Raw genomic sequence first — 15,124 nt, 5'->3', positions numbered from 1 at the left:
ATAAGCATTTGTAAGATAGAGGGGCACAATTAGACCATTCAGCCCATTACGTTTGCTAAAGTTCAATCACAGCTGGTGTTTCTCAACTCCAGTCTCCTGCCTTCTCCCCATAATTCTCAATCCCCTTACTAATCAAAAATGGTAGGCTGATGGAGAAAGTGAAGTCGCATGGGGTCCAGGGTGTACGAGCTAGATGGATAGAGAACTGGCTGGGCAACAGGAGACAGAGAATAGGAGTGGAAGGGAGTTTCTCCAAATGGAGAGCTGTGAGCAGTGGTGTCCCACAGGGATCTGTGCTGGGACCACTGTTGTTTGTGATAAGCATCAATGATCTGGAGGAAGGTATTGGTGGAGTGATTAGCAACACTAAGATTGGTGGAGTAGCAGACAGTGAAGGGGACTGTCAGAGAATGCAGCAGAATATAGATAGACTGGAGAACTGGGCGGAGAAATGGCAGATGGAGTTCAATCCAGGCAAATGCAAGTGTTACATTTTGAAAGATCCAATTCAAGAGCGAACTATACAGTCAATGGAAAAGCCCTGGGAAAAACTGATGTACAGAGAGATCTGGGTATTCGGGTCCATTGTTCCCTGAAGGTAGCAACGCAGGTCAATAGAGTGGACAAGAAGGCATACAGCATGCTTTCCTTCATCGGACGGGGTATTGAGAACAAGCGGCGGCAGGACATGTTACAGTTGTATGGGACTTTGGTTCGGCCACATTTGGAATACTGCGTACAGTTCTGGTCGCCACATTACCACAAGGGTGTGGATGCTTTGGAGAGGAGGTTCACCAGGATGTTGCCTGGTATGGAGGGTGCTAGCTATGAAGAGAGGTTGAGTAGATTAGGATTGTTTTCATTGGAAAGATGGAGGTTGAGGGGGGACCTGATTGAGGTCTACAAAATCATGAGAGGTATAGACAGGGTGGATAGCAAGAAGTTTTTTCCCAAAGTGGGGAAGCTCAATTACTAGGGGGTCACGAGTTCAAAGTGAGAGGGGAAAAGTTTTCGGGACATCTGCGTGGTAAGTTCTTTATGCAGAGGGTGGTGGGTGCCTGGAACACATTGCCAGCGGAGGTGGTAGAGGGGGCCATGGTAGCTTCATGTAAGATATATCCAGACAGCTACATGAATGGGCTGGGAGCAGAGGGATACAGATCCTTGAAAAACAGGTGACAGGTTTAGTTCGAGGATCTGGATTGGCGCAGACTTGGAGGGCCAAAGGGCCTGTTCTTGTGCTGTAAATTTCCTTTGTTATTTGTTCTAATCTTTCTCTGTCTTAAATACACACAATGTCTTGGCCTCCATAGCACTCTAGAGCAATGAGTTCCATATAGTCCCCAACCTCTGGCTGAAGAAATTCCTCCTCATCTCAGTTCAAAAGAGCCGGCCCTTCACTCTCAGGCTGTGCCCTCGGGTCCTAGTCACTCCTTCTGGTGGAAACACCTTCTCCACGTCCACTCTACCCAGCCTCTCAGTATCCAGTAAGTTGCAATCAGATCCCATCCTTCTCAACTCAAGAGTGCAAACCCAGAATTTTCAACCATTCCTCATATTGCACTGGAGAAAGTCCAGAGGAAGTTCACAAAGCTGATTATTTGTGGAAGGACTGACATATTTGAGGAATTTGGGGGGGCTTCCAACTCTGGCAGATCTGGAGACTGTACTCATTCGAGTTTAGAAGAATGAGAGGTGACCTTATTGAAACACACAAGGTTTTTAGAAGGGGGCTTGGCAGGGTAAATATGGAAGGGTTGTTTCCCCTTGTGGCAGAGTCTAGGACCAGAGGGCAGCATCTCAGAAGATGCAGTTACCCAGTAACGACTGGCAAAAGGAGGAATTTCTACTTATGGATGGTGAATCGTTGGAATTCTTTACCCCAAAGGGCTGCTGAACGAGGTCATTAACTACATTCAGACTGAGATAGACAGATTATGGAGCAGAGGCAAGAAAGTGGAGTTATGGATTGCCAGATTAGCCACAATCTCACTAAATGATGGAGGAGAGTTGACGGGCTGAATGGTCTATTTCTGGTCCAGTGTTGTATGCCCTTTTAGATTGCTTCTGACCATGGTGTGCGCGAGTGTGTCTATGAGGGGTGGGTCTCTCTCTGTGGAGGGTGTGGAGTCTCTATGTTGGGGTGTGTGTCTGTATGTGGGGGGGTGTCTGTACGTGGGGCCGCATCTCTAAGTGGGGGCAGATCTCTTCGTGGGGGGTGTGGTGTCTCTAGATGGGGGCGCGTCTCTACGTGGGGGGTGCGTCTCTCCGTGGGGGGGCGCGTCTCTACATGGGGGTGTCTCTCTATGTGGTGGGCGCGTCTCTATGTAGGGGTGTGGTGTCTCTACGTGGTGGGCGTGTCTCTACATGGGGGGTGTCTCTACGTGGGGGGGGTGTCTCTACATGGGGGGGGTGTCTCTACGTGGGGGGGGTGTCTCTACGTGGGAGGGTGTCTCTACGTGGGGTGGGTATCTCTACGTGGGGTGGGTGTCTCTACGTAGGGTGGGTGTCTCTACGTGGGGGGTATCTATGTTGGGTGTGTGTGTGTGTGGGGATGTCTGTCTGTGGGGGGGTTGTCTGTATGTGGGGAGGGTGTCTCTACGTGGGGGGTGGGGGGTATCTGTACAAGGGGATAAACCTTAAATCAGAGCTAGGCCATCCTAAGGTGAGATCAGGAAAAACATTTCCCACAGAGAGGATTGGAAATGTAAGCGCCTTTCCCTGCAGCTGCCCAAGAGCTGTGAAAGCCAGGGGGGGCACCTTAACACAAGATGGGTCTATCTTCGTCAGGTACAGGTACTGGAGCAAGGATTTTGCAGGTGGGCAGATGCAGTTAAGATAGAACATTACAGCGCAGTACAGGCCCTTTGGCCCTCGATGTTGTGCCAACCTTTTATCCTACATAGTTGAGAGAGAGAGAGAGAGAGACAGCAAGCAAAAGAGAGCACCAGAAAGAGTGCACAAGAGAACAACAGAGCGAGCAAGAGAGAGTAACAGTGCAAGAGAGCGAGATCAACATGCACATGAGATCAACAAAGTGAGCGTGCGAGACAGTGACAGAATAAACGTGCGAGAGACAGAATAACCGGGCAACAGAAGGAGCAAGAGTGACAGAGGTCTTAGATTAGATTAAATTACCTGTATGGAAACAGGCCATTTGGCCCAACAAGTCCACACTGACTCTCCAAACTGTAACCTATCCAGATCCATTCCCCTACACTATATTTAAGCCTGACTAATGCGCCTAACCTACACATCCCTGAACACTAAGGGCAATTCAGCATGACCAATTCACCTAATCTGCACATCTTTAGATTGTGGGAGGAAACCCATGCAGACACAGGGAGAATGTGCAAACACCACACAGTCACCCGAGGCTGGAATCGAACCCGGGTCCCTGGCGCTGTGAGGCAACAGTGCTAACCACTGAGCCACTGTGCTGCCTGTAAGCCTCCAGGATGTGAAACTGAACCCAGCCCACACCCCAAAACCCTTGTGGACCTGGAGACTGTCTGGAAAATCCCGTTAAGTTTCTAATCACTGTCCATGGAAGGCCATTAATGAGTTTAATTGGCCCTCTCACATTGTGCCTGGAGCTGGGAACTGGCCCCCAGCCAATGTAAATGTCCACTGTATCTCACATCCCTCTCTGCCACCCCTCCCCAGCCTCAAATACCCAAGGGCTTTTACAAACTACACAGCTCACCTGGCACGGACACGTCCTTCCTCACAGCTGTTCAGATCTCGGATGTACCTGGGCGGATCAATGACCAGTTCAAACTTTGGTAAAACTACAAACAGAAATAACAAGTCAACGCTGAGCTCAAAGGGAAATGGTTTTACACTAAGCATCCATTCTCCAAGGGAATATCTCCCTAATTTACACCAGAGTATTACTCACTCAATATCATGCAGCACAGGAGCAAACCCCAGGTTTCCCAGGGCCCTGCAAAATTCTTCTTTGCAAGTGCTGCCCCAATTCCCAATTGAATATTTCAACAAAATCTGCTTCTACCACTCTCTCAGGCAGCACCTTTCAGATTAATGGGCTTCAAGTGATTCCTCAAGCTGCCTGATGTTTACCAATCATCTTCAATCTGTCCCCTCTGGATACTGACCCTCACTACCATTCCAGTAAATCTCAATCTGATTTCACCATCTCGCCTGCACGTCCTACAGACAGTGAGTGATTGTTGTTTAACATCCTAATGGCCAGCACTTGGCTCTGCTTAGGTTCTCTGGTTAGATTAGCTGCCATTAACCCACACTGTAATATCGACCTGTGGAGCTTCTTAGTGTTTGATATGGACAGTGTAAAGAGTGCATGACTTTCCATTTAAAAGAGTAGAGAGAGTTTTACTCTGTATGTAACCCTATGTGCTTTCCCTGTCCTGGGAGTGTTTGATGTTGATGTTCAGTCCTATTACAAACTGGAACTGGAAAAACTGGGGTCTTTGTTTATCTCATCGAAGAAAAGGAAACTGACAGTGAAGCAAAGTTTAACCAATATTGCAGTAACCAGAGAATTGGTTTCTGTGTTTCTCTCTGGTGTTGCTCGGGTCCTGTCCTTGGCCCCTGCTATTTCTCCCCTACATCATCCAAAGGCAAAGCGTTGATTTTCACATGTGCACTGTGGACACCCAGCTCTCTCTCACCACCATCCCCTCCATTCCTCCACCATCTCTAAATGATCAGAACAGGATCAAACGCCCAGTTAGGGATAGGCAGAGATTTCTTCCAGTTACAAACAGTAAAGACTTATAGCCATTGCCTGTAGCGTTCCCCTATAACCTCCATGCCCCAGCTACAAACACCAACACCCTTCCCGTGTACTGTCTGAGGCTGAAACATTCTCCTTACAAACACATGTCACTACAGCTTCTTTCTCACTCTGTAACATTGCCCATTTCTGTTATCTCAGCTCAGCTGTGGCTCATAACCCTACCCTCACCCTCGTCACATCAACACTTCATTATTCCAAACCTTTGGGGTCACCTGACCACCCTTTGAGAAACTGAAGAGTGTCCAAAACTCATGCCCTAACCCAACACCATGTCCCACACTCAAGCCCCTCTGTGTTCATTGGCCTCTGCTGGGTTCCCAGTTATTTTAAATTTTTCATTCTTGTTTCCAATTGTATCTAATCCCCATGTCCCTATCTCTGTAATTTCCACCACCCATCAATCCTCAGAAATCTCTGTCCTCCTTTAATTCCGGCCCTTTGATCCCCTGATTTTAACCACTCTCCAACTACAGCCATGCCTTAAACAGCCTAGGTCCCAAGCTTTGGAATTTGTCCTAAAACCTCACTGCCTGCCTCTCTTTTTAACACTTACCCATTTCACCAAACTGTTTGGTCAATGACCTTAAATCTCCTCATCTGATTGTCTAATGTAGAGATGTGAGACATTGCAAGTGTGGACAGATTGCAGAGATTTGAAGGGGACAAGGTCATGAAGGATTTGAAAACAAAAAGGAGAATCTTTAACATATCAAACTGTGCCCAAGTGGGAGCCAGTCCCAGTGCTTCAAGGGTGTTGGGAATTTGATCAAGAGTTTGGGAATAAGTTCAAGTCAGATGGTAATTGAAGAGAATACAGGAAGAGGTTGTTAAATGGAATGGAGGTTGGGTTTATATAATGAGGCCCTCAGCCGAGAGTCTGGTATCTCTCGTTTGCAATGGCATAAGGTCAGGGGTTAAAGTTCACTTTCCTTCATGACCCCTCCAGCAAATTGGAATCATTCCTAAAGCAAAGAACGTGGAAGAGAGAAAAATAAAAGAGAACGACAAAGAGCAAAACGAGAGAGGGAGAAAGAAAATTACAGAGAGAGAAAAAAGACAGAAATGATGATGATAGGATGAGGTCATGGGGGTGGTGAGGCTACATTGACTGAAATGTAAACCAGGACTAAATCAGGTGGGATAGAAAGGAGGTTAGAGACCAGAGGGAGTCATCCCAGACAGAAAGACACAAAATGTTGAGCAGAGTAGTGAGTGAGCCAGTGACATTGCCACCATCTTCAAATGTCACAGTTAAAGTGGAATTGGAATCAATGAATACCTTCACTAAAACCCACTGCCTGGACTCTCTAACCTTCAGACTCAATGGAGCCAATCAGAAACCATTCATCTCCCTCTGCTCAACAAAATTTAACTAACAGCATTTGGTTACTAGAGTAACATGCTTTCAGTGAATTAAAAACAAGCTGTGCCTCTTGGGTAATACTGCTGCCAAAATAACTAGGAACTCGATCGAGCAATGTTATAGTTCTGTTTACATTGGAGCCTACAGCCTCAGTGTGCGGCAGCCATCGAGTCAGGAATTCCCTGCTCTGTGCATCACTTCCTCACTGAACTCTCAGGGCAGCACCAACATACCACCAAACTCCACCCTGCTGCAAGATCACACAACACACCGCGCTGTCTGCTCTGTTGGTTCACCAGCTGAGACAGGATACAGATTAAAACAAACTGTGAGACACACTCACCATATCGCTGAACTTCAAAGGTTTTATTGTAGCTGTAACCCTGCAGCTGTACGAATATCATCCACTCTCCCAGCACAGGCTGCTCTGATAATGGAAAGCTCATATTAACAACGCCTGAAATAAAGCAAAGACAAATGATTATTTTTCTGGAGACAGTGGGATTTGTCATACAATAAATGTGTTCTAAATGAATCTTCAATTACACAGGAACCCCCTGGAATTCTGGTGAGCACTGTGAGGGATGTCAGACACACTGTGCTGAGTATCTATCCATGGTCCCACTCACACCAAGAGTAGCCAACCATCAGTTAGGTCATGTCTGAAAATGCAGCCTGACATTGGGGCCATAGATTGAGCAGAAATGTGAAGCTGAGCAACCAGCTCTCTGCAGGAGTAAAGCCTCCCATTACACCCTCATTCACTCACTCTCTCTCACTCTCTCACACACACACACAAATACCCCACCACACACACACACACACATACCCCACCACACACACACACACAGATACACACATATACCCCACCACACACACACACACACATATACCCTACCACACACACACATATACCCCACCACACACACACACACACATACACACATATACCCCACCACACACACACACATATACCCCACCACACACACATATACCCCACCACACACACATACACACACACATATACCCTACCACACACACACACACACATACCCCACCACACACACACACATATACCCCACACACACACACACACACACCCCACCACACACACACACACCCTCGTACACACACATATACCCCACCACACACACATATACCCCACCACACACACACACATATACCCCACCACACACACATGTACCCCACCACACACACATATACCCCACCACACACACACACACACATATACCCCACCACACACACACACACACATATACCCCACCACACACACACACACACATATACCCCACCACACACACACACACATACCCCACCACACACACACACACACATATACCCCACCACACGTACACACACATATACCCCACCACACGTACACACACATATACCCCACCACACATACACACACATACACCCCACCACACATACACACACATATACCCCACCACACACACACACACATATACACCACCACACACACACACACATATACCCCACCACACACACACACATATATAACCCACCACACACACACACACACACACACACACACATATAACCCACCACACACACACACACATATAACCCACCACACACACACATATAACCCACACACACACATATACCCCACACACACACACACACACACACATACCCCACACACACACACACACACATACCCCACCACACACACATACCCCACCACACACACATACCCCACCACACACACACACATATACCCCACACACACACACATATACCCCACCACACACACATATACCCCACACACACATATACCCCACCACACACACACATGTACCCCACACACACACACATGTACCCCACACACACACATGTACCCCACACACACACATGTACCCCACACACACACACATATACCCCACACACACACATATACCCCACCACACACACACACCCTCGCACACACACATATACCCCACCACACACACACACCCTCGCACACACACATATACCCCACCACACACACACATATACGCCACCACACACACATATACCCCACCACACACACACACACATATACCCCACCACACATACACACACATATACCCCACCACACACACACATAACCCACCACACACACACACATATAACCCACCACACACACACACATATAACCCACCACACACACACACATATAACCCACCACACATATACACACATAACCCACCACACACACACACACATAACCCACCACACACACACACACATAACCCACCACACACACACACACATAACCCACCACACACACACACACACACACATATACCCCACACACACATATACCCCACACACACACATATACCCCACACACACACATATACCCCACACACACACACACACACATATAACCCAACACACACACATACCCCACCACACACACACACACATATAACCCACACACACACACATATACCCCACCACACACACACACACATATAACCCACACACACACACATATACCCCACCACACACACACATATACCCCACCACACACACACATATACCCCACCACACTAACACACACACACATATACCCCAGCACACACACATATACCCCACCACACACACACATATACCCCACCACACACACACATATACCCCACCACAAACACACACATATATACCCCACCACACACACACACACACATATACCCTACCACACACACACATATACCCCACCACACACACACATACACACATATACCCACCACACACACACATATACCCCACCACACACACATATACCCCACCACACACACACACATATACCCCACCACACACACACACATATACCCCACCACACACACACACACATATACCCCACCACATACACACATATACCCCACCACACACACACACATATACCCCACCACACACACACACATTTACACTACCACACACACACACATATACCCCACCACACACACACACATATACCTCACCACACACACACACCCTCGCACACACACATATACCCCACCACACACACATACACACCCTCGCACACACACATATACCCCAACACACACACACACATATACCCCACCACACACACATACACACCCTCGCACAGACACATATACCCCACCACACACACACATATACCCCACCACACACACACACACACATATACCCCACCACACACACACACACATATACCCCACCACACACACACACATATACCCCACCACACACACACACATATACCCCACCACACACACACACATATACCCCACCACACACACACACACATATACCCCAACACACACACACATATACCCCACCACACACACACATATACCCCACCACACACACACATATACCCCACCACACACACACATATACCCCACCACACACACACATATACCCCACCACACACACACACACACACATATACCCCACCACACACACACACACATATACCCCACCACACACATACATATACCCCACCACACACACACATATACCCCACCACACACACACATATACCCCACCACACATAGACACACACATATACCCCACCACACACACACATATACCCCACCACACACACATATACCCCACCACACACACACATATATATACCCCACCACACACACACATATATATACCCCACCACACACACACACACATACACACATATACCCCACCACACACACACACACACATATACCCCACCACACACACACATACACACGAATACCCACCACACACACACATATACCCCACCACACACACACATATACCTCACCACACACACACACATATACCCCACCACACACACACACATATACCCCACCACACACACACACATATACCCCACCACACACACACACATATACCCCACCACACACACACACATATACCCCACCACACACACACACATATACCCCACCACACACACACACATATATATACCCCACCACACACACACACATATACCCCACCACACACACACATATACCCCACCACACACACACATATACCCCACCACACACACACATATACCCCACCACACACACATATACCCCACCACACACACACATATACCAGAATCACACACACACATATACCCCACCACACACACACACATATATATACCCCACCACACACACATATACCCCACCACACACACACACACATATATATACCCCACCACACACACACATACACACATATACCCACCACACACACACATATACCCCACCACACACACACATATACCCCACCACACACACATATACCCCACCGCACACACACATATACCAGAATCACACACACACATATACCCCACCACACACACACACATATATATACCCCACCACACACACATATACCCCACCACACCCACACATACACACATATACACACCACACACACACATATACCCCACCACACACACATATACCCCACCACACACACATATACCCCACCACACACACACATATACCCCACCACACACACACATATACACCACCACACACACATATACCCCACCACACACACACATATACCAGAATCACACACACACACATATACCCCACCACACACACACACATACCCCACCACACACACACACATACCCCACCACACACACACATACCCCACCACACACACACATATACCCCACCACACACACACATATACCCCACCACACACACACATATACCCCACCACACACACACACATACCCCACCACACACACACACATAAACCCACCACACACACATACCCCACCACACACACATACCCCACCACACACACACATATACCCCACCACACACACACATATACACCACCACACACACACATATACCCCACCACACACACACATATACCCCACCACACACACACATATACCCCACCACACACACACATATACCCCACCACACACACACACACATATATATACCCCACCACACACACATATACCCCACCACACACACACATATACCCACCACACACACACATATACCCCACCACACACACACATATACCCCACCACACACAGATATACCCCACCACACACACACACACATATACCCCACCACACACACACATATACCAAAATCACACACACACACATATACCCCACCACACACACACACATACCCCACCACACACACACATATACCCCACCACACACACACACATACCCCACCACACACACACACCCGACCACACACACACATACACCCCACCACACACACATATATACCCCACCACACACACACACACATATACCCCACCACACACACACATATACCCCGCCACACACACACATATACCCCACCGCACACACACATATACCCCACCGCAGACACACACATAAACCCCACCACACACACACACATGAACCCACCACACACACACACATGAACCCACCACACACACACACATAAACCCACCACACACACACACATAAACCCCACCACACACACACACACATATACCTCACCACACACACACATATACCCCACCACACACACACATATACCCCACCACACACACACATATACCCCACCACACACACACACATATATATACCCCACCACACATACATATACCCCACCACACACACACATACGCACATATACCCACCACACACATATACCCCACCACACACACATATACCCCACCACAAACACACATATACCCCACCACACACACACACATATACCCCACCACACACACACATATACCAAAATCACACACACACACATATACCCCACCACACACACACACATATACCCCACCACACACACACACACATATACCCCACCACACACACACACACATATACCCCACCACACACACACACACATACACCCCACCACACACACACACACATACCCCACCACACACACACACACATATACCCCACCACACACACACACACATACCGCACCACACACACACATATACCCCACCACACACACACACACATATACCCCACCACAAACACACACACATATACCCCACCACACACACACACACACATACCGCACCACACACACACATATACCCCACCACACACACACACACATATACCCCACCACAAACACATATACCCCACCACAAACACATATACCCCACCACACACACACATATACCCCACCACACACACACACACATATACCCCACCACACACACATATACCCCACCACACACACACACACATATACCCCACCACACACACACACATATACCCCACCACACACACATATACCCCACCACACACACACACACACATACACCCCACCACACACACACACATACACCCCATCACACACACACACATACACCCCATCACACACACACACATACACCCCATCACACACACACACATACACCCCATCACACACACACACATATACCCCACCACACACACACACACAAACACCCCATCACACACACACACATATACCCCACAACACACACACACATATACCCCACCACACACACACATATACCCCACCACACACACACACATATAACCCACCACACACACACACACATATACCCCACCACACACACATATACCCCACCACACACACACACATATACCCCACCACACACACACACATATACCCCACCACACACACATATACCCCACCACACACACATATACCCCACCACACACACACACACACACATATACCCCACCACACACACACACATACACCCCATCACACACACACACATACACCCCATCACACACACACACATACACCCCATCACACACACACACATACACCCCATCACACACACACACATACACCCCATCACACACACACACATATACCCCACCACACACACACACACAAACACCCCATCACACACACACACATATACCCCACAACACACACACACATATACCCCACCACACACACACATATACCCCACCACACACACACATATACCCCACCACACACACACACATATAACCCACCACACACACACACATATAACCCACCACACACACACATATAACCCACCACACACATACATGTACCCCACCACACACACACACATGTACCCCACCACACACACACACATATACCCCACCCCACACACACACACATATACCCCACCACACACACATATACCCCACCACACACACACACATATACCCCACCACACACACACACATATACCCCACCACACACACACACATACCCCACCACACACACACACATACCCCACCACACACACACACACCCCACCACACACACACATACCCCACCACACACACACATATACCCCACCACACACACACATATACCCCACCACACACACACATATACCCCACCACACACACACACATAAACCCACCACACACACATACCCCACCACACACACACATATACCCCACCACACACACACATATACCCCACCACACACACACATATACCCCACCACACACACACATATACCCCACCACACACACACATATACCCCACCACACACACACACATACCCCACCACACACACACACATATATATACCCCACCACACACACATATACCCCACCACACACACACATATACCCACCACACACACACATATACCCCACCACACACACACACATATACCCCACCACACACACACATATACCCCACCACACACACACACACACATATACCCCACCACACACACACATATACCAAAATCACACACACACACATATACCCCACCACACAAACACACATACCCCACCACACACACACATATACCCCACCACACACACACACATACCCCCCCACACACACACATACCCCCCCACACACACACATACCCCCCCACACACACACATACACCCCACCACACACACATATATACCCCACCACACACACACACACATATACCCCACCACACACACACACATATACCCCACCACACACACACATATACCCCACCACACACACACATATACCCCACCACACACACAGACATATACCCCACCACAGACACACACATATACCCCACCACACACACACACACATATATATACCCCACCACACACACACACATATATATACCCCACCACACACACACACATATACACACATTTACAACACCACACACACACATACACACATATACCCACCACACACACACATATACCCCACCACACACACACACATATACCCCACCACACACACACATATATACCCCACCACACACACACATATACCAAAATCACACACACACACATATACCCCACCACACACACACACACATATACCCCACCACACACACACACACACACATACACCCCACCACACACACACACACATACACCCCACCACACACACACACACATATACCCCACCACACACACACACACATACACCCCACCACACACACACACACATATACCCCACCACACACACACACACATATACCCCACCACACACACACACACATACCGCACCACACACACACATATACCCCACCACACACACACACACATATACCCCACCACAAACACACACACATATACCCCACCACACACACACACACATACCGCACCACACACACACATATACCCCACCACACACACACACACATATACCCCACCACACACACATATACCCCACCACACACACACACACATATACCCCACCACACACACACACATATACCCCACCACACACACATATACCCCACCACACACACACACACACACACATATACCCCACCACACACACACACATACACCCCATCACACACACACATACACCCCATCACACACACACACATACACCCCATCACACACACACACATACACCCCATCACACACACACACATATACCCCACCACACACACACACACACAAACACCCCATCACACACACACACATATACCCCACAACACACACACACATATACCCCACCACACACACACAT

General features: G+C 48.3%; 1 protein-coding gene across 1 annotated transcript in view; it reads right to left on the bottom strand.

Annotated features, from left to right (window-relative positions):
- Positions 1 to 15,124, bottom strand: part of cpamd8 (C3 and PZP like alpha-2-macroglobulin domain containing 8) — a 507,250-nt gene that overhangs the window by 280,314 nt on the left and 211,812 nt on the right. The window contains 2 exon segments of the mRNA XM_087975878.1: positions 3,707 to 3,791; positions 6,490 to 6,603. Of these exon segments, the coding sequence (XP_087832004.1) occupies positions 3,707 to 3,791; positions 6,490 to 6,603 (199 nt within the window).

Source organism: Chiloscyllium plagiosum, unplaced genomic scaffold (genome assembly GCF_037043375.1).
Source record: "Chiloscyllium plagiosum isolate Xiang-an unplaced genomic scaffold, Cpla_swu_hap1 HiC_scaffold_28, whole genome shotgun sequence".
Taxonomy (NCBI): domain Eukaryota; kingdom Metazoa; phylum Chordata; class Chondrichthyes; order Orectolobiformes; family Hemiscylliidae; genus Chiloscyllium; species Chiloscyllium plagiosum.
Note: the sequence above shows the minus strand (reverse complement) of the source record. Positions and strands in the feature narration are given on the sequence as shown.